The sequence below is a fragment of the Acomys minous genome, assembly GCF_964271855.1.
Source record: "Acomys minous genome assembly, chromosome: 8".
Lineage (NCBI taxonomy): Eukaryota > Metazoa > Chordata > Mammalia > Rodentia > Muridae > Acomys > Acomys minous.
The window spans coordinates 8410535-8436366 of NC_140489.1; the positions used below are offsets into that span (position 1 = coordinate 8410535).

The 25832-nt window shown below is 42.0% G+C and overlaps 1 protein-coding gene across 8 annotated transcripts in view; it reads right to left on the reverse strand.

Annotated features, from left to right (window-relative positions):
- The window catches only part of MARK3 (microtubule affinity regulating kinase 3), an 88820-nt gene that overhangs the window by 41298 nt on the left and 21690 nt on the right, over positions 1–25832 (reverse strand). For 6 of the 8 annotated variants that reach the window (XM_084791956.1, XM_084791959.1, XM_084791957.1 and 3 more), the window contains exons 2-5: positions 25138–25329; positions 16635–16688; positions 5584–5632; positions 1862–1927 (exon numbers count right to left, since the gene is read on the reverse strand). In XM_084791956.1, the coding sequence (XP_084648082.1) occupies positions 1862–1927; positions 5584–5632; positions 16635–16688; positions 25138–25329 (361 nt within the window). Of the gene's footprint in view, positions 1–1861; positions 1928–5583; positions 5633–16634; positions 16689–25137; positions 25330–25832 lie in introns of those variants that run through there. The other 2 variants (XM_084791958.1, XM_084791963.1) reach the window with 2 other exon arrangements.

The following is a 25832-nucleotide window of genomic DNA, read 5'->3' on the forward strand; positions in this document are numbered from 1 at the left end:
TGGAAAAACCAAAAAAGAAAAAAAAAAAAAAAAAAAAAAAAAAGGGGGGGGGGGGGTGAGAGAGAAATTCTAGTACATGCCACACACAGCACACAGTGTAGATGACTCTGACATATTAAGTAAATTATTGTAAGTCAGGGACAAATAGATGAATATTATACAATCTCATTATAATTATTTGAATGTACTTAATGTCATTGTGTTAACTAGTTTATGACAACTTGACAAAGCTAGGGACATCTGAGAGAAGGGAACCTTAATTGAGAAAATAGCTCCATAAGACTGGACTGTAGCAGAGCATGTGGAGCACTTTAATTGGTGATTAGTGAAGTGGAGCCCAGCCCATTGGGGGTGGTACCATCCCTGGGCTGGTGGTCCTGGGTTCTATTTAAAAAAAAAAAAAAAAAAAAAAGAAGCAGACTGAGTGAGCCAGGAGGAGCAAACCAGTACAACATTCCTCCATGGCATCTGTATCAGCTCCTGACTCTAGGTTCCTGTCCTATTTGAGTTCTTGTCCTGACTTCCATAAATGATGGAGTACAATGTGAACTGTAAGACAAACACACCCTCCCCCTCACCCCAACTTACTTTTGTTTGTTTGTTTCTCTGTGTAACAGCCTTGGCTGTCCTGGACTCACTTTGTAGACCAGGCTGGCCTCGAACTCACAGAGATCCATCTGCCTCTGCCTCCTAAGTGCTGGGATTAAAGGCACGTGCCACCATACCTAGCTCTAATCTTTCTTTCTTCCTTCCTTCCTTTCTTTGAGACAGGGCTTCTCTGTGTAGCCTTGGCTGTCCTGAACTAACTTGTAGACCAGGCTGACCTTGAACTCACAGAGCCCCTCCTGCTTCACCTTTGGAGTGCTGGGTATAAAGGCATGCACCACCACCAGGCCCCAACTTACTTTTGATCATGGTGTTTATTACAACAAAAGAAACCCTGACTAAAAGCAGGTGGTACATGCCTTTAATCCCAGCACTTAGAAGACAGAGGCAGGCTAGTTTGAGGCTAGGCCTGGTCTACAGAGTAAGTTCTAGGACAGCTAGGGCTACACAGAGAAACACTGTCTCCAAAAATAAAACAAAACAAACAACAACAACAACAACAAAAACCAAAGAAACTCTGGCTAAAACACTCATTCAACTATACACTTGAAAGTGGTGCAAATGCTGGGGTAGATGTGGTTGTGTTGGTGGAGTGTTTACTTAACATTCAGAAAGCCCTGGGTTCCAGCTCCAGAATCACATTAGAACAAAACAAAACAAAAAAACCCAAAACTGGGTGCTGGTGGCACACATCTATAATCCCAGATCTGGGAGGTGAAAGGAAGTTGATCAGAGCTCAAGGTTATTAGGAGAGACAGAGAGATTCAAATCCCACATTTTATGTGATACATCTTTACCACAATGGAAACACTGAGTTGTTGTATATTATCAAGTAGTAATGCTAATAATGAATGAAGTCAGAGAGAGGTTCAGAGAGTCAAGGGCAGGTCATGCAAGCCTAATCATTTGAGTCTAAGGCCACAGCGGAAGCAAAGAACCAAGCCTGACTGCTTGTCCTCTCACCTCTACATGTGTGCTGCTGCAAAAGCCCATACATATACATAACAAATAAATGAATAAAAAATAGTAATGTTAATAATCAAATACTACAACCCACAGAACTGATGAGGCAAGGCCAGGATTTTTGAGTCTGATCCCAGTTTACTACGTCTGAGTGTTAAATAAAACTTTAATGACTATCCATACAGGCATTGTGGTTCTGCAGTGTTTATAAAGAGAAAAAAAGGAAAACAGATAGATATTCTCTCTTTCCCCCTCCCTCCTCTCTCTCTCTCTGCAATATAAATGTGCTTACCTCCACTTGCATATTCCATGATTAGGTAGAGCGTTTTTTCCGTTTCAACAACCTCGAACAACTTCACTGGGGGAAGGAAGAAGATAGACCAGGAAAGAACAAATGTCTGTATGTATAGAATATGCACCTATAAGCTACAAAATCCCCAAATTTTTCCTGTTAAAAGTTTTTGGAGGGCTGGAGAGATGGCTCAGAGGTCAAGAGCACTGGCTGCTCTTCCAAAGGTCCTGAGTTCAATTCCCAGCAGCCACATGGTGGCTCACAACCGTCTCCTCTCATGAGATCTGGTGCCCTCTTCTGGCAGGCAGGCACAAATGCAGGCAGAACATTGTATACATAATAAACAAATAAGTTTTTTATTCATTATAGAGCCTTTTAAATAACCTAAGTACATTTTTATAAAATATTGGCTCCTTTATTCTTTGCTTTGTTTTGTTTTTCTAGTCAGGTTTTCTATGCATATCCCTGCCTATCCTGGAACTCACTCTGTAGTCCAGGTTCGCCTTGAACTCAGAGAGATCTGTCTTCTTCTGCCTTCGAATACTGGGATTAAAGACACACAACTTCAGGGTGCCGGGCATGGTGGCGCACGCCTTTAATCCCAGCACTCAGGAGGCAGAGGCAGGCGGATCACTGTGAGTTCGAGGCCAGCCTGGTCTACAAAGTAAGTCCAGGACACAGAGAGACCTTGTCTTGAAAAACCAAAACCAAAACCAAAACCAAAACAAACAAACAAACAAACAAAAAAGAAAAAAGAAAAAAAAAAGAAAAAAAGAAAAAGACCCAGAACCTCCCAGTGGCATTATTCTAACAAATAATAAAATTCTAGGGGTTGGAGAGATGGCTCAGAGGTCAAGAACACTATCTGTTCTTCCAAAGGTCCTGAGATCAATTCCCAGCAACCACATGGTGGCTCACAACCATCTACAATGTGATCTGATGCCCTCTTCTGGCTTCCAGGTGTACATGCAGGCAGAACAATGTATATATAATAAATACATCTTTAAAATAAAATTCTAATAAAATATTTTATTTCAAGAGTAAATAAGATGGGTTATATCATATTTAGGACAATGTATGAATTCTTCAGACTATAACCACAGAAGATAAAAGGCTTCCACACAGAATTATTTGAATATGTACTTAAATAATGTACACTCTATTTTATTAAATTAGTCACTGTCGTTTAAAAAAAACATTGTTGTTTTCTATACTACTATGCAAAAATGCTACCTTCATTCTAAAATGATATTAATGAAAAATTATATATATTAGAATCAATAAATATGTTTGAAGGAAAAGAAAAAAATCACAAAAAGTAAAATTATGGAAAGAATCCCTTTCTTTGTTTTTCGTTTCAACCCTTTGAGGTTAACTATTAATATCTGGAGTTTAGATTCCAATTTTTCACCAAAAATTTACTTTATAACTACTGCTCAGAATTTTATCACTAAATATTTGATCACTACCGTCCCTGGGATCAAAGGCACAAGGCATTGTGTGTGCCAGGCTAGTGTAAAGTGAGTCTGATTGATCTACTTAATAATTGTAACAGATTTAAAGTTTGGGTTTGGTTTGTTTGGGAATTTTTTTTGTTTTTATTTTTTGTTTTTTGAGACAAGGTTTCTCTGTGTAGTTCTGGCTGTCCTGGAACTCTGAAAATCATTCTTTAAAAGAAGTTCCGGGGGTTGGGAATTTAGCTTGATGATAGAACATTTCTTGCAAGCCTAAAATCCTGGGCTTAGACCTCAATTCCAGAGGAAAGGGGGAAAAGTTATTTTAGCGGGGTTGTGGCACAGTCTTACCTTCTAGGGAGGCTAAGCAGGAAAACCCTAAATCCACAGCTTGTCTAAACTGCAGAATGAGTTCAAAGCCAACCTTACAACTTATATCTAAAATAAATAAGAAAAGGTTTGGGGACAGCGCTTGACTAGCATTCTTGAGACGCTAGACTGAATTCTCAGTACTACAACAGGGGGGAAAGTATTTAATTGCCACATTTCCCTGTCTAATTATTTCTAGTTTTACTCTCAAAATATTAACAATGGAACCTAGTTGTCTAAGAGTTGTGATAAGTCTCCCAAGTTATAAAAGTCTCAGGTGGAATCTCACCTTAAAACCATAGTGACAGCTATGAGTTTGAGGCCAGCCTGGTCTACAAACAGAGTTCCAGGACAGCCAGGGCTACACAGAGAAACCCTGTTTCAAAAACAGGCCACAGCGACAAATAAAAGGGCTTGCTTGTATTTTCCAGAAGATCAACAGATAAGAGGACAGGGATATGCTGCTGGAAGGACAGCCCACCCGCACAGACACCATCAACCATCACAGACAGGAACAGGAAGAAAGGAAGTGAGCAGCAGTCCTATGGCCAGACTGCTGGGCGCATTCTCAACACCCAGACAGAAATAATCTTTATTAGTCAAACGCGATGATGCACACCTCTAATCCTAGCACTCCGGAGAGGCAAGCAGATCTCTGAGAGTTCGAGGCCAGCCTGGTCTACAAAGTGAATCCAGGAAAGCCAAGGCTACACAGAGAAACCCTGTCTTGGGAAAAAAACCAAACAAAATGAAAATCTTTTTTTTTAATGGTTTCTATGTTGTTACAAAATTCTGAAATATAGATTTTTTTAATCCCTTAAAAGGCTAGTTCTCGGGGCTGGAGAGATGGCTCAGTGGTTAAGAGCACTGTCCGCTCTTCCAGAGGTCCTGAGTTCAATTCCCAGCAACCGCATGGTGGCTCACAACCATCTATAATGTAATCTGATGCTCTCTTCTGGTCTGCAGGTGTACATGCAGACAGAATACTGTATACATAATAATAAATAAATAAATCTTTAAAAAAAAAAAAAAAGGCTAGTTCTCCAAAAAAATTTTTTTAAAGATTTATTTATTATGTATATAATTTCTGCCTGCATGTATACCTGCCTGCCAGAAGAGGGCACCACATCTCATTATAGATGGTTATGAGTCACTATGTGATGCTAGGATTGAACTCAGGATCTTTGGAAGAGTAGCCAGTGCTCTTAGCTTCTGAGCCATCTCTCCAGTCCCCAGACTCAAATTAATTGGTATCAATCTGTGTGTGTCATCTTGGTTCTATAGTTAAATGAGGGCAGAACAAGGTTCTTTCCTCATCTTTAAATGCTTGTCACAGTTGTGCACAGAGGACATATAGATAGCTCCTTTACAAATTATATTATAGAACTGGGCATGGTGGTGCACGCCTTTAATCCCAGCACTTGGGAGGCAGAGGCAGGTGGACCTCTTTGAGTTCGAGGCCAGCCCGGTCTACAAAGTGAGTCCAGGACAGCCAAAGCTAACACAGAGAGACCCTGCCTCGAAAAACCAAAACAAAAAACAAAAAACAAATTATATTATATAGCATGTATCCTGTCTTTTATATACTATTCTTTGAAAATATTACCAACTAATGAAATGCAGTTACATTTCCAAATAAACTATTTTTAAAAAAAGTCAGCCTGATTATACATACTTCTATGGTGATAAAGCTTATTTCAAATGCTTAATACCTGTAATTTCAAACTAGTACAAACAATAACTTGTATGTATATATGTATATATTTTTTAAATTAAAAAATACATGGGAATGGGGAAAAGGGATAGACCTTCCTATCGCTTCAGAAATACATGTTTAGCTTTATGACATTTTAAAGACTACATATTTAAACCCCAAGTATTTAAGAAAACAGAAAGTACCTATGTTTGGATGATTTAAAATCTTCATTATTCTTACTTCTCTGAAGAGCTAAAAAACAAAGCAAAAGACAAACCCCTATATTATTAAATGTTACACTTACTCTGTAAATTTTCTTTTAGATAACTGCTTCATTACTTATATTTATTACCCTATTCCTAAGATTAAAATAACACGGAAACCCAGAGTAACCCTGAAGTACACTTACTATTACCAAACAGTATTCCCAAATACTTCCATTAACGGAGACAGCAGCAGTCCTGAGAGCAACAAGTACCACACACTCTGAATATATTTGCCATCTTAAAAACAGGTTTTTAGGTTAGAATAGTTTGTGACTGCTGTGTGGTGATGGCACACGCCTTTAATCCCAGCACTCAGGAGGCAGAGGCAGGAGGATCTCTGTGAGTTCGACACCAGTCTGGTCTACAAAGCGAGTCCAGGACAACCAAGGCTACACACAGAGACCCTATCTCGAAAAAAAAGAAAGAAAGAAAGAAAGAAAGAAAGAAAGAAAGAAAGAAAAGAAAAGAGAAAAGAGAAAAAGAAAAGAATAGTTTGTGGTTAAACTTGGTCCAATTCATTACCCACATAACTGAGTCCAATAAAACCCTGTGCAGTCCCAGTGACCTGTATTCCAGTTGCATGCGATTTGTTATGATTCTTCAGTAAGATTCTGCAGGGTACCAATGTGGAAGGCCTCACTGGAGAAGATGGGTGACAGCACAGTGGGAGCCATCTGCAACACAGGCCCCTGAGCCACACCCCACACAGCTACATGGGCCAATGCAACACTAGCAAAGTCAAAGTGCACAGAAACTGGAGGAAATGTTAAGCTATCAGGGTCTACTGTCTGAGAACAGCATGAAGCTGGGCCTGCCTTTCAGGATGAGAGGTAGTGCAGAGAAAGAAACCCTCTCCCCAGAGTACAGCCCTGCCAACACCACACCACACAGCCACAATGTGTGGTAGAGACACATGCTGGGGACTTGAAGATGGGAAGAAGTGTGTCACTGTGGACTGAATTAACAACAGGACCCAAAAGCTACGAAGTGATAGAGCTCATTTTGGCCAACCTCTTCCCAAGTTGTGCTATCTTTCTATGGGGAATATACTGATCAAGTCTTGGAACAGCTTGCGTCTGCTGAAAGGAGGCTGCTGAGAAAGTCGGGACTCCCGCTGTGCCTGCTCTGTTCACTGTGTCTAACCTAAGTTTAAATGAACAGCTGCAGATAGATAGCTATGGGTGGGTTTTGATACATAATCTGAGCTCAGATCTTAGTAAGTATAAAGACAAAAGTCTCCTATGATAAATACTGAATAGGATTAATAATGGGTAAAACCAAGTGAGCACAAGTACCCGTGGAGGCCAAAAGTGTCAGAACCTCTGGAGTTACAGGTGGTTCTAAGTCATCCAATGCAGGTGCTAGGAACTGAACCAAGGTCCTCAGTAAGAAGAGAAAACTTTTTGAGACACAGTTTCTCTGTGTAACATCCCTGGCTGTCCTTGAACTCACTCTGTAGCCCAGGCTGGTCTCCAACTCACAGAGATCCAAGCGTTGGGATTAAAGGTGTATGCCACCACCACCCAGCTACCTCAAGTATCTTGTTAGACTGATTTTTTTTTAAGGCTGTGTGTGTTATGTGTGTGCGTGAGAGAAAGAGAGACAGAAACAGAGAGACAGAATGTTGTATTGGAGGGAGACTGCTTTGCTTGCATGTGTTTATGTGCACCACATATATTCCTGGTGCCCTAGGAAGTCAGAAGAGGACATTTGATTCCCTGGAACTAGATGGGGTTTCTGCTTGGTTTTTTTTTTTTTTTTTTTTTTTTTTTTTTTGGTTTTTCGAGACAGGGTTTCTCTGTGTAGTCTTGGCTGTCCTAGACTCGCTTTGTAGTCCAGGCTGGCCTCGAACTCACAGCGATCCGCCTATCTCTGCCTCCCGAGTGCTGGGATTAAAGGCGTGCGCCACCACGCCCGGCCTGGGTTTCTGCTTGTTGTGAGCTGCCAAGAGGGTGCACGGAACCAAACCCAGGTCTCTAAAAGCCACAGGTGCTCTAACCACTGATCCAGTCCCAACATTGACTAATCTTGCCTTTGTCTCCCCGGCCATATGCCACTATGCCTAGCAGAACAGAAATGCTTTTATTTCCAACTAAATACTTCCTGCCACCCTGGAATGTTCATTATATTAAAAAATTGCCATGTGATGTTAGAGCTGTGGAATCTGGTTTATCTCCTGAACTTCAAATCCAAGCATAGTTACGTCAAGTGTGTTCCAGTACTCCTTGCTAGGGATGGCCCCCAACTATGACAGGGAGGAGATAAGAGCAAAACAGCCCGAAGTAAAAAGAGTCTTTAAGAAGAGCCCTACAGAGCAAAGCATCTCCGACACAGGTTACTATTGTTTATCCCATGGCATAAAAGTGGCCAAAGCCATGGAAGGCTCAGGCATAGAGAGAAAGCTCAACAGGAAACTAGCTGACTGTTTCAACTTTCCTAGCCAGTCAGTTTCTACTAATCTGACGAAGTTGCTGCCTTCTTGTTGTTATTTACTTCTTTACTTGGAAACCTCATCTGCGGGAACTTGTTTCTCTGCCCAAGAGTCTTTCTATTGGGAACTCCAGCTGGCTGCCTCAAAAGGGATTCCCCAGCTGACGTCTGTCTGATGTTCTGAGTCCCCAATTTGATGGTGTTTGCTGGTTGCTGTCGGTCTAAATTCTACTTGCTACTTAACTCTTTTATTTTGGTTTCCTGTATACCCAATAAACTCATTCAATCAAAACCCAAGTCTGACTGTCATAGATTAGTCTCTGGACCAGACAGACACAACCACAGTCTGACAACCACTCAGGCTGAGTCTCTTTTCTGGCTTCCTCTGTCAAGCAAACAGTGTGCCTCTGTGCCCAGCTCTATACATTTTTTGTGCAGATGCAATCTTCCACAGGACCAAGCCTGACACTCAGCAGAAACAAAAGCCCTTGATAAATGCCTGCAAAATAACACTAAATCACTCTGTATGGTAGCACAGGCCTGTAATCCCAGCACCTGGGAGGCAGAGACAGGCAGAGCTCTGTGAGTTCGAGGCTAGCCTAGTCTACAAAGTGAGTCCAGGACAGTCAAAGCTACACAGAGAAACCCTGTGTTGAATTCCCACACTAAATCAACCAGCACCGTGGTGTAGCACACTTTTGATCCTTTGATACCAGGCTGGCCTCGAACTCAAGAGATCTGCCTACTTCTACCTCCCAAGTGCTGGGGTTAAATATGTGTGCTACCACACCTGAGCCGACTTTTTTTTAAAAGGATTTTTAAAAATTATTTATTCTATGAGTATGAATACTTTGTCTGCACATAAGTGCACTATGTGCATGCTGTGCTGTGGAGGCCAGCAGCGGGTGCTGGATGCTAGGAAGTATAGTTACAAGTCACTGTGAGCCACCACATGGGTGCTGGGAACCAAATCTGGGTCGTCTGAAAGAGAAGCCAGCGTTCGTAACTACTGAGCCATCTTTCCTACAACCTCATTTTTTATCTCTCCCCTTTCCCTTAAGACAAGGTCCTACAATGTAGCTGGCTTGCCTGAAACTTATTAAGTAGATCAGGTAACCTTGAACTCACAGAAATCTACCTGCCTCTGCTTCCCAAATACTAGGGTTAAAATCCATGCATCCCCATATCCTTTGTTAAGACTGGGTTTTGTTCTTTTTACTGTCCTCAGTTGTAATGAATTTGGAGTAATCATCTAAGTGTTAGCTAGATCAGACCTTTACAGATCGATGGTCTTCTGTTGGGGTGGAGGTAAGAAGGAACAATGTAATGTGATGAGACTTGGCATCTAAGACTTCCCTTTTTTTGGGGGGGGGGGGAATCTTGGAGCCATTAGCACTAATGTGCTGGGTCAACAACCTAGGGCCTTGTACATACAAGGCAAGTGTTCTATCACTGAGGCACATGACCAACCCACTATCTCACTTTTATTCTGAGACAGTGTCTAACTAAATTGTCCAGTCAAAGCCAGAATACATTCTGTAGGCTAGTCCCCTCCACTGGCCTCTGAGGGTTAGAATAATACACTCTATAGACTAGTCCGCTCCACTGGCCTCTGAGGGTTAGAATAATACACTCTATAGACTAGTCCGCTCCACTGGTCTCTAAGGGTTAGAATTATAGACAGAGGCCACCAAGTTGACCATAGTATTTTCAATGCTGGTGGTTTTTTGATGCCACTTTTGGCAAGTAATAGTTCTGTAGCAGTGGTGGCCTTTATGGCATCTTGAGGATTTTCAGGTGTGGCATATTCAAGAAACTGTCCAGGACAGCCAGGTTTACACAGAGAAACCCTGTCTTAGGGGAAAATGAGAAAAAAGAAAAAAGAAACAAAACCATTTTTCCGGCAGAGAGAACCACTTAGTGTTCTTCATGTGGCTTGCTGTGCTCCTGCCAATTGGCTAGTTAGGGCTGGAAGGTGGCTCAGTGGTTATCAGCACTTGCTACTATTGTAGAGGACCAGGATTCAATTCCAAGCACCCATATGGCAATTCACAACTGTTTGTAACTCCAGTCCCATAGGATCCAACACCTTCTGACCTCAGGGAGCATCAGACATGTATATGGTACCAAGAAAGGCAGGCAGGCAAAACTGTTAAATACACAAAATAATAATGTTAGAAACAAACAGTAGCTTTCAACATTTGCTGTGCATTGGATGCACATCAGAGTCATTTGTGAATTCTTTTTTAAAAGACAAGGCTTCTTCCCTAGTGGTCCTGAGTAAAAGGGCTGGGACAATAGACAGCCATGGGGATGAGAAAGGTCTGGGAAGACACTCTTCTACAAGACAGCTTGTTTAGAATTTTTTAGTTAGATTAATTCCTTTTATTATATGTGTACTGTGCCATCTCTCTAGCCACAGGGCAGCCTGTTTTAGACACCCTTCTTAGTTATGCGTGCTTAAAGTACTACACAAGATTTGGTTTTCTCCTTTTAGACTTTAGTCTAAAGTAATAGATGGAAGGAAAAGAAGAAAAGAAAGCCTCTATGTTTTTGAAAACTAAAATTTATTGATAGATTTCTTTTTTCTTTTTGGTTTTACAAGACAGGGTTCCTCTGTGTAGTCCAGGCTGTCCTGGCACCACCTCTGTAGACCAGGCTGGCCTGAACACAAAGGTCTGCCTGCCTCTGCCTCCCAAGTGCTGGGATTAAAGGCATGCGCCAGCATCACCCAGCTGACAGACTTCATTGAAGAGAAAGTGATATATCTTTTTTTTTTAAGATTTATTTATTATTTACACAGTATTCTGCCCACACATGTGCCTCCCCACCACAAGAAGGCACCAGATCTCATTACAGGTGGTTGTAAGCCACCATGTGGTTGCTGGGAATTGAACTCGGGACCTTTGGAAGAGTAGATGGTGCTCTTAACCTCTAAGCCATTTCTCCAGCCCTGAAAGTGATATATCTTGTTATTCAGAATAGGTTGTAAATTGAGACTATTACAAGGTAGTTTAAATTTTAATTTGGTATGGGCATGTGTCACAAGCAAATGTGAAGGCAGAATGAAAATTGTGGAGTTGGTTCTTTTATTCCACCATGTAGGTTGACCTGAGTTTGATACCCAACACCTGCATGGTGGGGAGCACCAACACTTTCAAGTTTTCCTGACCTCCGCAAGTATACTGCGACATGTGCACACACACAAAATAAAACGAATGTAATTTTTTTAAAGCATTGAAATGTGTTGGGGGTTTTTTTGTTTTCTTTTTTTTCTTTCTTTTTCTTTTTTTGGTTTTTCGAGACAGGGTCTCTCTGGCTTAACTTTGGCTGTCCTGGAGTATCTTTTTAGACCAGGCTGGTCTTGAACTCACAGAGATCTGCTTACCTCTGCCTCCCCAGTGCTGGGATTAAAGGTATGTGCCACCACACCCAGCTTAATTTTTTTTTTTAATCATCAAGCAACCAATTACATTCAAACAAATAAATGGGGAAGAAACAGAGGCTGATGGCTCCAGCACTAACATGGAGCCTCATATGGACCTAGGAGTTTGAGACCGACCTAGGCAGCATAAAGATATGCTGTCTTCAAAAATAAGATGTTATGGCCGGACGTGATGGTACACCTCTTTAATCCCAACACTAGGGAGGCAGAGGCAGGAGGATCTCTGTGAGTTAAGACTAGTCTGGTCTAAAGAGCTAGTTCCAGGACAGCCAGAGATACACAGAAACACCATGTTGAAAAAAACCAAACAATAGGACAGACAAAGCTACACAGAGAAACCCTGTCTCAAAAAATAAAACAAACAAAAAGAAAGAAAGAAAAAAAGAAAGAGAGAAAGAAAAAAGGGGAAAAAAAAATCAAACAAAAAACCCCAAAACAATTAAAAAAAAAAAAGATGTTTTGGGGGGCTGGAGAGATGGCTCAGTAGTTAAGAGCACTTACTACTCTTACAGAGGACCTGGATTTGATTCCTGGCACCCATGTGGTGGCTCACAGCCATCTATAACTCTAGTCCTATGGAATCCAACAAGCACACAGGCAGTACACATTTTTGCACACAGGCAAAATGTTCATAAAACACAAAGTAAATCTAAATGCTTTACTACTGAGTCCAAGTCCACAGCAACAACTTAGAAGAAATATTCTTCACTGTCTTGCTAAATATTTTAAATGGGTAAAAAACTCCATACTTAATTTAGATAGCATCAACATATACAAAAAGCCTCGTGGAGCCAGGCGTGATGGCACATGCCTTTAATCCCAGCACTAGGGAGGCAGAGGTAGGTGGATCTCTGTGAGTTCGAGGCCAGTCTGGTCTACAAAGCCAGGACTACAAGAAAAACAAACAAACAAAAAGTCTAGTGGCTCAGTTGGTGGTGACAGTGGTGGTGCACACCTTTAATCCCATCACTTGGAAGGCAGAGACAGGCAGTCTGGTCTACAAAGAGAATTCCAGGATAGCTAGAGCTGTCACAGAGAAACCCTGTCTCGAGAAACACAAAAACAAAAAGAGAACATCTCCTGTGGGCGACCAAAAATCTGAGAATGTTTACTTTGGAGAAGAAAGAATTGAGAAGACCTCAAAGGCTGGCTGTATTTGGACCAGTATACTGTACATATGGCACTCCATATGGTGAAACAGAGAACAGAGGTATAGAAAGAAGTTTCCAAGACACATGTCATCTACAGCAAGGGAGAAAAGCTGTCTAATAACAACAAATAATAATAAAAGCTGCTAGACAACGGACACTGTGGGAAGGTAAGACTGACCAGCAAACCAGCCAGCAATCATGGTTATATTTTTTTCCTTTTTCCTTTTCTTTTTTTTCTCTTTTTTTTTTTTTTTTTGGAGACAGGGTTTCTCTGTGTGGTCCCTGGACTTACTTTGTGGACCAGGCTGGCCTTGAACTCACAGATAATAGCCTAAATCATGGCTACATTTAAAAAACATCAACTATTTTGTCACATGTTATAAATGTCTTGTTTTTAATTAGATGGTTCCAGTTTAAGAAAAAGATGGCTGATTATATTACAGTAGTGGCAAGTTTCTGTCAGAGGACAGAAGTGAGACCTCTAAGAGTGTATACGGCTGTTACTCATCAGTTATTGTGCACGGACACTGAGCTCCCATGTGTTCACTCAAATGAGGTCTTTGCATGGAGTAGAGTGCTATGGTGCAGCGCTGAGGTCAGCTGTGCTTCCCTGGTAGCTTCGGAGCTTTGCACAGAGGGCAAAGACATTTCTTAAATGAACTACTACAAAGAAGCTTCCTTTTCATTTGCAATCCATGCTACCATGTGACTGCCAATGAAGAGGTAGCTTCTTACAGTTTTCTAAGAGGAGGGGACCCACCATGATATGCAGAGTCACACAGCAGGAGCACCAGAGTTGGTCAGGCGGCAGAGTGGGGCAGGGAAAACAAGGAGTCAGGCCTTTATTATGGCTCCCAGGGAAAAGCAAACCAGAGCAAGAAGCTGGCTTGGACTGGCTACTCTGGATAATTTCAGAAACTTGTGAGATACAGAGTCTCTAGTTGATGTATGGCCCTAGGGTGTATGTAAAAGCAAGAGAGAGCCAGTAGTTTAAAACACAGGCTATGAAATGTCTGGTTTGAATATGAAAGCACACCTAAGGGATGGTACTTTGTTATGGCTAAGTATAAGCTCACCCTGGGTAGAGCCAGCAAGGGCCCAGATAAGACAGAACTAAGACTACAGAAAAATAACAGTGCAAAGCTTTGGTTTTATTCATAGTAGTTTTCAAGAAAGCAAGAACTTTAGCTGGCTCAATGTTGTACTCATTGTCCACAGAACAGTGCCTGACATACAGCAGGTATTTAAATGTCTACTTAATGAATGAATGAATAGATGGATGGATTAAACGAATGAATGAATGAAAATCTAGCTTGCCTTGGGGGGGGGGGTGTGGGCGCAATGCAGATAAAGCTCTCATATACAATAAACAAACAAATCTTTTAAAAAAGAAAGTAAAAGTGAAAACATGTCCATCAGAAGAGGTAATATTCTTTTTTTTTTTTAAAGATTTATTTATTTATTATGTATACAGTGCTCTGTCTGCTTGTACCCCTGCAGCCCAGAAGAGGGCATTAGATTACATTATAGATGGCTGTGAGCCACCATGTGGTTGCTGGGAATTGAATTCGGGACCTCTGGAAGAGCAGACGATGCTCTTAACCCCAGAGCCATCTCTCCAGCCCACAGGTAACATTCTAAAAGAAGAACAAGGAGAAGTACAGTCTAGCATCTGATGGCAACAAATGCCTATGCTAACCAATGCACAATATCAATCCCAGCAAGGCTTTATTTATCAATGGTTCTTTCACACATATCACAGGATGAATAGGTGGCTAAGTATTCATCCTTCATCAATTAGGGCAGGTAACATAATCCCATTGCCTCTCTCACCTTAACAGAGCCTACTTCAGGGTATGAAGTAGGACATGCCTTTGATCTAGCACTCCAGAGACAGAGAGGCAAGTGGATCTCTGCAAGTTTGAGGCCAGCCTGGTCTACAAAGCCAAGTTCCAGAACAGCCAGACTTCCATAATGAGACTCGGTAGCAGGAAAAAAAAAAAGATGGATAGAATGAATAAGATCTGTTTTATAGTAGCTGGCCATCGTGGCACACGCCTTTAATCCCAGCACTAGAGAGGCAGAGGCAGGTGGATCGCTGTGAGTTCGAGGCCAGCTTGGACTACAGAGTGAGTCCAGCACAGCCAAGGCAACACAGAGAGACCCTGTCTCGAAAAACCAAAAACAAAAAACAAAAAACAAACAAACAAAAAAGATCTGTTTTATAAATTACAACAGTTAAATGAGTCTGCTCTGCCAGAGGTCCTGAGTCCAATTCCCAGCAACCACATGGTGGCTCATAACCGTCTATAATGTGATCTGGCGCCCTCTTCTGGCCTACAGCTGTACATGCAGTGCATACATAATAATAAAAAATAAATCTTAAAAAACAAACAAACAAACAAAAAGACCAAACGTGGCGGTGTAGGGGGTGTATGGGTGTTTAAGGATCCTAAGGCTGGCAGTGGTGGTATATGCCTTTAATCCCAGGGAGGCAGAGGCAAGAGGATGAATCTCTGAGTTTGAGGCAAGTCTGGTCTACAGAGTGGAGTTCTAGGACAGCCAGGGCTACACAAAGAAACCCTGTTTTAGCTGGCGAGATGGCTCAGAAATTTAAAGCACTGTCTGCTCTTCCAGAGGTCCTAAGCTCAATTTCTAGCAACCACATGGTGGCTCACAACCATCTATAATGAGATCTGGTGCCCTCTTCTAGCCCACTTATGTTCATGCAGGCAGAGTACTGTATACATGATAATAAATAAATCTTTAAAAAGAAAAAAAAAAAAACCCAAACAACAGAAAACCTGTCTCAACAAAGCACAACAATAGTCTTGCACCTAAGGGTCAAACATTACAGAAAGATCGAAAGAGCCAGAGTTCATGGAGTCTTCCGTGAGGCTGTGTCTTCTAGTAACTCATAAAGTCTCATCAACATGACTGTCCAAATGTGAGCCGAACAAGGATGACATCAATAAATATACCAAACTGGACAGAAGGATCATGGAGCCTCAACCCTATACAAAACTACAGACAACTGAGGAAAGGAGAGGTAGTCTTCCCTAGGGATGAGCAAACATAATGGTTGTCCAGTGCCTTATGGTCAGCCCTAAAAATACACATATAAGTGGCATTATATATATGTACTGAACAGGTTATATTTAGAAATATATGCAATAATAGTTGGTGAAAAAAAGAGGCCATGAATGTACAGGAAAGCAGGGAAGGATTTATGGGAGGGCTTGAAGGGAAGAAAGAGAACTGAGAAACATTGTAAATTATAATCTCAATTTTTTTTTTCCAAGACAGGGTTTCTCTGTGAAGCCTTGGCTGTCTTGGATTAGCTTTGCAGACCAGGCTGGCTTCAAACTCGCAGTGATCCACCTGCCTCTGCCTCCCAAGTGCTGGGGTTACAAGTATGTGCCTCCATGCCCAGCTTCCAATTGTTTTTGGTCCAGTTCTTGGGTTCAAACCGTCTTCAGCAACTTCAGAAGGAACTGGGACAAGAGCTATGATCACTATGCCCGGCCAGAACAGATTTCAAAGATTTTAGCATTTGCTATAAGTAATACAAGCTTCATTTGTTTCAACTGGGTTCAGTTGGTATCACTTTAAGAAAGTAAATGTCTTAAATGAAAATATTTTCATTTTAAAAAATTCTAAATTAGTCAAATTAGCCTCAATTGAAGTTAACTGAACTATTTTTATGAAATATTCCATTTAGGAAAAGAAGAGAGATGCCTAACTAGAAAGCCCAGACTGTCCTTAAACTTGAGGGGGTCAGGGTTTCTGTCTCTGCCTTTCAAGTGCTAGGGTTGAAGGCATGCACCCTTATCATGCTCAGCAAACTACACTCACTGGAGGAACAAAAAGGTTTACTGCACTACTAATAATTAAGAGGGGTAAGAGGCAAATTACACAGCAATTAAGACAAAAATTTAAAATTAAATACTAAATCAACATACCTTTTGTAGACTTGTTGGATTCAACTGAGTTTTGTCAATTATTTTTATTGCAACCTAGGGAGGGAAAAAGTATTTACAGACGTTTAGAACTTGCTAATTATAGATTAACCAGTAATAGTTTTGTAAATTCTCACATATACGGCATTGTTTTAAAAAGCAATTTAAGGCTGGGTGGTGGCGCACGCCTTTAATCCCAGCACTTAGGAGGCAGAGGCAGGTGGGTTGCTGTGAGTTCAAGGCCAGCCTGGTCTACAAAGTGAGTCCAGGACAGTCAAGGATATACACAGAGAGATCCTGTCTCAAAAACAAAACAAAAAGGCAATTTTAAAAAAAGCAAATCTCAGCTAGTTGTGACAAAGCAATTAGAACTTCATAAGACTATATGATTAAAAAACAGAGACCTTGAGCTGGAGAGATAGCTCAGAGGTTAAGAGCACTCACTGCTCTTCCAGAGGTCCTGAGTTCAATTCCCAGGAACCACATGGTGGCTCACACCCATCTGTAATGAGATCTGGTGCTTTCTTCTGAAGTGCAGGCAGAACACTGTATACGTAATAAATAAATAAATCTTTTTTAAAAAATTACCAAGAACCAAAAAACAGAGACCTCTCTGGGCAGTGGTAGAGCACGCCTTTAATACCAGCAGTTAAGAGAGAGAGGCAGGCGGAGATCTGTGAGTTCAAGGCCAGCCTGGTGTGCAGAGTGAGTTCCAGGGCAGCCAGGGCTACAGAGTAAACCTATCTCAAAGCAAAAAAACAGCCAGGGGTAGTGGCCCACATCTTGAATCTCAGCATTCTGGAGGCAGAGGCAGGTGGATCGCCGTGAGGGCAGCCTGATCTACAAAGCAAGTGTAGGACAGCCAAGGCTACACAGAGAAAGCCTATCTTTAAAAACCAAAACACAAAGCCAAAACAAAACAAAACCGATAGTTCATGCAATGATATTATTATAACATGTTGACATTTTTACATTTGTTATTTACATAGAGGAGGGTGAGATTCCTCCATCCTTCTCTCATGCTGGACAAGTGTTCTGCTACTGATCTTTAGCCCCCATCGCCACTTTGCTATTTACTGAAACTAATTTCAGCAGATTTTGGAATCCTAGAGCAGAAACCTGAAAGGAATGTTCAGCCTTAAATACCTGTCGGAATGTCTTGCACATAGAGCTTTCATAAGTTGGTGCTGAATGTGAAAGCATCTAGCAGCAGGACACCCACAGGAGGCCTGCTAAAACGCATGTGTCTGTCCTGATGCCAGGAGACCAGATAGAGTAACCCAAGCAGGAACCTGCTTCAGAGAGCAGTGGAAAACTCTCAGAGAGAGCTCCAGGCGATTCTGTGGGCTAACCATGCAAAACATGTACTGAGGCAGTAAGCGTGTTACCTGACAACCTTTGTTCAGAAAGAGGATACCAGCAGAAAGTACTTAAAAGAAAAAGGAGCACTGAGAGATGGCTCAGGGGTTCAGAGCACTGTCTGCTCTTCCAGAGGTCCTGTCGTCAACTCCCAGCAGCCACACGGTGGTGCCCTGCTCTAGCCTGCAGGTGTACATGCAGGTAGAATCCTTATATACATGAAATAAGCAAACTCTTTTAGAAGGGGGTGGAGGAGAAGCAACTAGAATACAGGGGAAACTATGGCTTCTACCAGGCGCAGTGGTGGTGCGCGCCTTTAATCCTAGCACTGCGAGGCAGAGGCAGGAGGATCGCTGTGAGTTGGAGGCCAGCCTGGTCTACAGAGCAAGTCCAGGACAGCCAAGGCTACACAGAGAAACCCTGTCTCAAAAAAGTATGTCTTGGGCTGGAGAGATGGCTCAGAGGATGAGAGCACTGACTGCTCTCCCAGAGGTCCTGAGTTCAGTTCCCAGCAACCACATGGTGGCTCACAGCCATCTGTAAGGAGATCTGGTGCCCTCTTCTGTCATGTAGGTGTGCGTGCAGGCAGGTATACATAATAAATAAATAATTTTTTAAAAAAGTATGTCTTACTTAGAAGGGAAGGGGTCAGTGTCATTAATATTTAGTAAATGGATGCATATCCTCACCTCGCAAGCTGACTGCAAAAGGCTTGTTGCATTGAGACGGCTGGAAGTGCAGTGCAGTGGTAAGAGCATGTTCATACCATGCGTGCCGTCTTGGGGTTGATCTCCAACAACAAAAAAGGAACGTGTAATTAAATATTTTTTTCTACAGATTATGTGTCAAGTGCTGAAAAGTGGAGGGGAATTTAAGAAGAAAAGGATTAGCTATGACTAGAGTATGAATTGAACTCAGCTTCCACTGAAAGTACAGATCAGTCAACAGACTGTCTGCAAGATGCAGGGGAACCCATTTCCCACTGAGCAGCCTGCACCACACAGATCCTGTGAGCCACTGAAGAAGGCATATGCAGGCCACAGCCTGGGACAGGGCTTGCAGACTCCGTGCCAATGCTTCTCATACTTCTTGGTGCATTTGATCCTTTCTAAGGATCACTGTCAACATTTACCACACCACAAATGAAAACAGAAAAATTATAAAAATAAGTATCTACCCATTCATTACAAAATAACAAACCCACTATGTTACCATAACATATTTAATGAAATTATTTCTGTTTTAAAAGCAGAGTCTCACTATATAGTTTCAGCTAGCCTGTAACGAATTCACAGAGGTCTGCTTGCCTCTGCTTCCTGAGTACTGGAATTAAAGGCTGTACCAGCTTCTGGATCTATATTTCATCTATTGTGATACATGTTGTAACATGGCCTCTGGAAAATCCTACTTTCCATTTGTGTGAAAATGAGAAAAAGTAAATGTCTTAATATTACTAGAAAAATTGCTTTTTAAGTTTTATTTTTGTGTCTGGCATGGCGGTGCACGTCTTTAATCCCAGCACTTTGGAGGCAGAGGCAGCAGATCTGTGAGTTTGTGGCTAGCTGCATCTACAGAGAAGAGTGCCAGGGCTACACAAAGAAACCCTGTCTTCAAAATAAAAAACAAATAATAAAATTCATTCATTCATTTATTATTTGTCTGCCTATTTAGTGCATATGTGCACACATGCGTGCCTCAGATGACAACTGTCTGAAGTCATTTCTCTCTGTCCACTATGTGGTCTCCAGGTATTAAATTTAGATCGTCTGATGAGGCTAAGCTGTAGGAACCTTTACTTGCTGAGAGCCATTTTGCCAGTCCAACACTATAATATTTTTAAAAAATAACTACTTAATTTGGTCTAAAACCTTTACCTGATCAGATTACTGATTCTCTATGAAACTGTTAGCCTCCAGGAATAAGAAGAACCACCATAGGAATGATTTTGACTCTAGGGTGAAAAACTACCCCATCGACTTCAAGGTAACGCAGAACTGAGAAAAATGTGGAGAATATATGTGCACACACTTGTTTAAAAAAAAAAAAAAGTCAGCTAGGCGGTGGTGGCACATGCCTTTAATCCCAGCACTCGGGAGGCAGAGGCAGGCGAGTCACTGTGAGTTCGAGGCCAGCCTGGTCTACAAAGCGAGTCCAGGACAGTCAAGGCCACACAGAGAAACCCTGTCTCAAAAAACCATAAATAAATAAATAAATAAATAAATAAAATAAAATAAAATAAAAAAGAAAATCAAGTCAAAATACTAGTTCCATATTTGGAAAACATTAAATTTAATTGGAAACTGTACTTAAAAAGAGAAAAAAGTGAATTTGCTGGTAGGATATTCGAATACTACCTACGCATATCTCATCTGGGGAAGAGCCAGGTTATTTATTTATCTTTATAGTCCAAGTTGTACTATGGTTGGGCACGGGTTAGATAACAGTTTCCTCTGAGGCTAAAACACTCCATTGTGCTGTAAAGCTCTTCAGCAGGAAGATAAGCAACTCAAAATAGCTTCAGGAAATCCCTGAAGATGACCAGATTCACTAGGCCCCATCCTAACAAGGTATGGTAGCACATGTCTTTAATCTCAGCAGGCAGAAGGACTTCTGTGAGTTCCAGAGTTACAGAGAAACCCTGTCTCAAAAAACAAAACCAACCAGCCACTACCAACAAAAACCTGAGAACCCCTCTCAGATAAATGGAGTTTATCTGCAAAGAAGACTACAGACCAGACCAGCTGCCTGGAAGACTAACTGAGGCATCTGGAAAGGACACTCTGCAACCTGTTGAGCTACCTGCAGCTGTGTAGTGTGCTCTGGTTCCCAACATGTGAGCTGGGGTGGATTTAGTGAATACAGCTATCTGAGTGGGTTTTGTTCTTATAGCCCTGTAAGCAACTCCAAAGACCAATGGTTCACCAAGCTGGACTTCAGTGATATGTGTACTTCGATTTGTCATGAGCTGCCCATCTGGGGTGAGTAGATTTTTGTGTAACATCTCCTGAGGCAAAGTTCTGTCATGCAAAGAAAGAACATGGTATTTAAGTTTTCTGACCTGATCTAAGGCCTTGACCACTTGTAATCAGCAACCAAAAATACATTAAATATGGAGATAGGACAATGAAAAAAACAAAACAAAACAAAACAAAACACATGACTTCCAGCATTTGTTTTTTCCCTTCATCAGGGTTTCTCTGCTGTAACCTTGACTGTCCTGGACTCGCTTTGTAGACCAGGCTAGCTTCAAAATCACAGTGATCCACCTGCCTCTGCCTCCAAAGTGCTGGGGATTTCTAGCATTTTTGTAATATCACTTATGTATAGTATTTCAGGGAAGAATTAACTTTTTTCAAACTTTTTCTTTTTTATTATTTGATTTTATGTGCACTAGTGTTTTGCTGGCATGTGTGTCTGTGTAAGGGTGTCAGGTCTCCTAAAACTGGAGTTACAGACAGTTGTAAGCTGCCATGTGGGTGCTGGGAATTGAACCTGGGTCCTCTGGAAGACCCTGAGCCACCTCTCCAGCTCCCAAACTTTATTTTCATAAACAGTTTTATATAGTATAATATTAGGAATCCCTAATTCCAAAGAGAGCCCTTTCTTTTCTGGTCATCACCCTCAGTCTGGCAATGCTGAGGCATTTTCCCTTCTCTTCCCTCTGATACTCTGAAACCTGGTCTCCAAGCTCAATACTGCGCTTCACAGCACCTACTCTGGTTGTAAGTCTTCCTATTCTAAAGATTCTATCCTGCTTCTGTTCTTGCATAGCTCACATTCAGGAACCGCTTTGTTTCTGGGTTTTTCAAGACAGGGTTTCTCTGTGTAACAGCTCCGTCTGTCCTGGAACTTGCTCTGTAGACCAGGCTGGCCTCCAACTCAGAGATCTGCCTGCCCCTGCCTCCCAAGTGCTGGGATTAAAGGCATAAACCACCACTGCCTAGCCAAAGTTTTTTTGGTTTGTTTGTTTTTCTTTTTAAATGAGTCTTTCTCCTGCATATATGTAGGTGCACCATGCTCTGCCCATGGAGGCCAAAAGACAGCTGTGGATCTCCTGAAACTAGAGTTACAACAGTTGTAAGCTGCTATGTGGCTGTCAGGAGCTGAACCTACTCTGCAAAAGCAGCCACTATTCTCAATGCTGAGCCATCATCACTACAATCAGGGACTGCTTTTCAAAAAAGGTCAAATATGTTGTATACAGCTTTACTAAATTAGGTGAAAGTCATCGCGGTTACTATGATGAAAGATAATCACTTAACATTGGTGGTGCACGCCTTTAATCCCAGCACTCGGGAGGCAGAGGCAAGCAGATTGATGTGAGTTCGAGGACAGCCTGGTCTACAAAGTGAGTCCAGGACAGCCAGGGTAACACAGAGGGACCCTGTCTGGAAAAACAAAAAACAAACATATCTACACAGCCTGAGACGAACACTCCCAATCTCTTCCAAGCTAGGCTGCCTCAGTCACCACATTAACCTGCAGTCTGGAGAGTTGAGACAGAGGTAAAAACTTGAGGTTACCAACAAAGGGTGACTTTGGGGTATGAGCACTGTGGTGTATCAGAAAGATGAAGGCTAAGTAACTCTGATGCCAGAAGCAAAGTATAAAGTTTGGAGAACAGGCCAAGCAAAGACCCCTGGAAAAAAATGTTTACCTTCTAACTCCTAATGAAAAGAAAAGATCCTAACATCTTGACCTGAAAGGTGTTAAAGCATCCATAACCATTGAAAGAGCTGTCCAAAGTGTACACTGCTCTTGCAGAGGGCCTGAGATCAACCAATTCCCAGCAACCAAGATGAGCAGCAGGCAACCACCTGGAATTCTGGCTGGAGAGAAATCCAATGTCTTTGGATTTCTTGGGCACCTACACCCATCAGCATAAAACTACACAGATAGCGCGCGCGCGCACACACACACACACACACACAAAACTGTTAATAATAAAAAGAACTCTCCCAATAGCTGGAATATTAGTCTGCTGAAGCTACCATAATAAACACCACAGACTGGCAGCTTAAATAACAGAAATTCACTTTTTTCTGTTTTAGAGGATGATGTTTCAAAATTCAAGGGCCAGCAGGATCGGTTCTGGTGAGGGCTTTGTTCCACTTCCAGTCTGCGTCCTTACATAGTAGATAGAAATGACTCTGTTGTCTCTGTTTACAAAAACCCAAATATTGTTGATACATAAGGTCTATGAAGACGCTGCTACCAAACATAATCGCTCTATAGACCACAACTTCAACAAGTGAACGTGAGGACAAACCTTTTAGTCCATGGTGGACGCAAACTAAAACAATGACAGTAGCTGGTTACGAAATAAAACTTAAAGGGCTGAAGAGATGACTAAGCTGTTAAAAGCACTTGATGATTTAATCCCAGCACTCGGGAGGCAGGCACAGGCGGATTGCTTTGAGTTCGAGGCCAGCCTGGTCTACAAAGTGAGTCCAGGTCAGCCAAGGATACACATAGAAACCCTGTCTCGAAAAACCAAAAAAAAAAAAAAGATCCAGAGGATCCAAACCCTATGACCTCTGTGTGCACCAAGCACATGAATGCAGCACATACATACATGCAGGTTAAACACTAGTAAAACACATACAAGAAAAAAAAATAAGAAAGATTTCTAATTACAACTTAATAAAATACAATAGTGGGCTGAAGAGACGGCTCAGTGGTTAAGACTGCCGCCTGCTCTTCCAATGGTCCTGAGTTCAATTCCCAGCAACCACATGGCGGTTCACAACCATCTGTACTGTGATCTGATGCCTTCTTCTGGCCTACAGGTGTACATGCAGGCAGAGCACTATATACATAGTAATAAATAAATAAATGTTTTAAAAAATGAAATACAATAGCATGCAAGAAACATGTGCGCCACATACATAGCTGGGTGTGGCAGCACACGGCTTTAATCCCAGCACTCAGGGAGGTACAGTGAGATCCCTGAGCTTAAGGCCAGCCTGGTCTGCAGAGAGTTCTAGAATAGCCCAGGGCTACAGAGAAACCCTGATGAAAGAAAGGGGGAAGGGGGAAGCTGCAAGTATACAGTAAATAAATGATTTTAAAAGTATTCACAAGCCGGGCGTGGTGGCACACGCCTTTAATCCCAGCACTCGGAAGTCAAAAGCAGGCTGATCTCTATGAGTTCAGGACAGCCAGGGTTACACAGAGAAACCCTGTCTTGAAAAAACAACAACAAGCCGGGCGTGGTGGCGCACGCCTTTAATCCCAGCACTCGGGAGGCAGAGGCAGGCGGATCACTGTGAGTTTGAGGCCAGCCTGGTCTACAAAGTGAGTCCAGGACAGCCAAGGCTACACAGAGAAACCCTGTCTCGAAAAACCAAAAAAAAAAAAAAAAAAAAGAAAAAAAAAAAAAGAAAAAACAACAACAAAAAGGAGGTATTAGGATTTTTATGGATTATTAATGCCTGAGCAAAGGGATATGCCAATACTTCCCAGAAGTAAGCCCTACACAAAGAATGAAGAGTTCTTCAGGCAGTCAGACAACAGGTGCCAAGACCTAAACACGAAAACGTTGTCAAAGCAGAAGAGACTGCATCACACAAGAAGCAGCAAAGAGGAAGTTAATTCTGTGGTTTCATTACATGTACTTTGATAAGGAACGCAAGAGAGGAAACCCCCAATATTACAGAAGCTGGGAAAGCATGCGCCTTCCAACACACATGGGCTAAAAGAGATCCTCAGAAAAGGAGGGAACCCACGGGATAACCTGAAAATACAGACAACCACTGATCTCCACGTTCCATGAGCTTATATACAGACATGCATGCATGCAACTCAAGACAATTTTATTGGTTTTTCCACTGAAGAAGAACAGAACATTAAGCCGGGCGTGGTGGCGTACGCCTTTAATCCCAGCACTCGGGAGGCAGAGGCAGGCGGATCGCTGTGAGTTCGAGGCCAGCCTGGTCTACAAAGTGAGTCCAGGCCAGCCAAGGCTACACAGAGAAACCCGGTCTCGAAAAACCAAAAAAAAAAAAAAAAAAAAAAAAAAAAGAACAGAACATTACTCATTTTTCAAGTTAGATCACTCCCGTGGTGTATTTACAGCAGAAGAAAAGCAAAACTCCCCAGTTTTTACTGAACACATACCACAGCAAAAGCAAGCCCAAGCACTTACCTCTCTGCCAGTAAGGATGTGTCTTGCCAATTTCACTTTTGCGAAGTTCCCCTTGCCGATTGTTTTCAACAGTCTGTAGTTTCCCATGTGAGGCTGTTCATCTGCACAGGAAGCTATTGAGTTTCTACACCGAGCTCCAGAGCGCCCGGTGCGAGAGGTGACTTCTTGCCTCCCGTCTCCATGGGAAGTGTGCTGAAACATAATGTAGACAGACAAAGAAGTTAGAGGACAAACAGTGCTGCCAAGTTTGAGAAGCACCTAGTGAAAGAAACAAACATTAAGCCTTTCACTTGAATCCTAAAGGTTTTGATGCGTAAGGCTGGAGAAGTGGCTTGATGGTCGGAGTACTGTCTCTCCTGCAGATCCCAAGCACTCATACATTGGCTCAAAACCTCCAATAATTCCAAGGAATTTGATGCCCTCTTCTAGCCTCCTCACTCATTCGTCACACACATGGTGTACAAACATGCATTCGTCACACACATGGTGCAGCAAACCCTTCAAGCATATAAAACAATTTTTTAAAAGAGCTAAATGTTATCAATTACATTCTTTAGAAGTATGTATGTATGGGCTAGGCATGGTGACACACATCTTTAGTCTCAGCACTTGGGAGGCAGGAGCAGGCAGACCTCTGTGAGTCCAGGACAGCCAGGCATACACAAAAAAACCCTGTCTGGAGAGGGGGGAGAGTG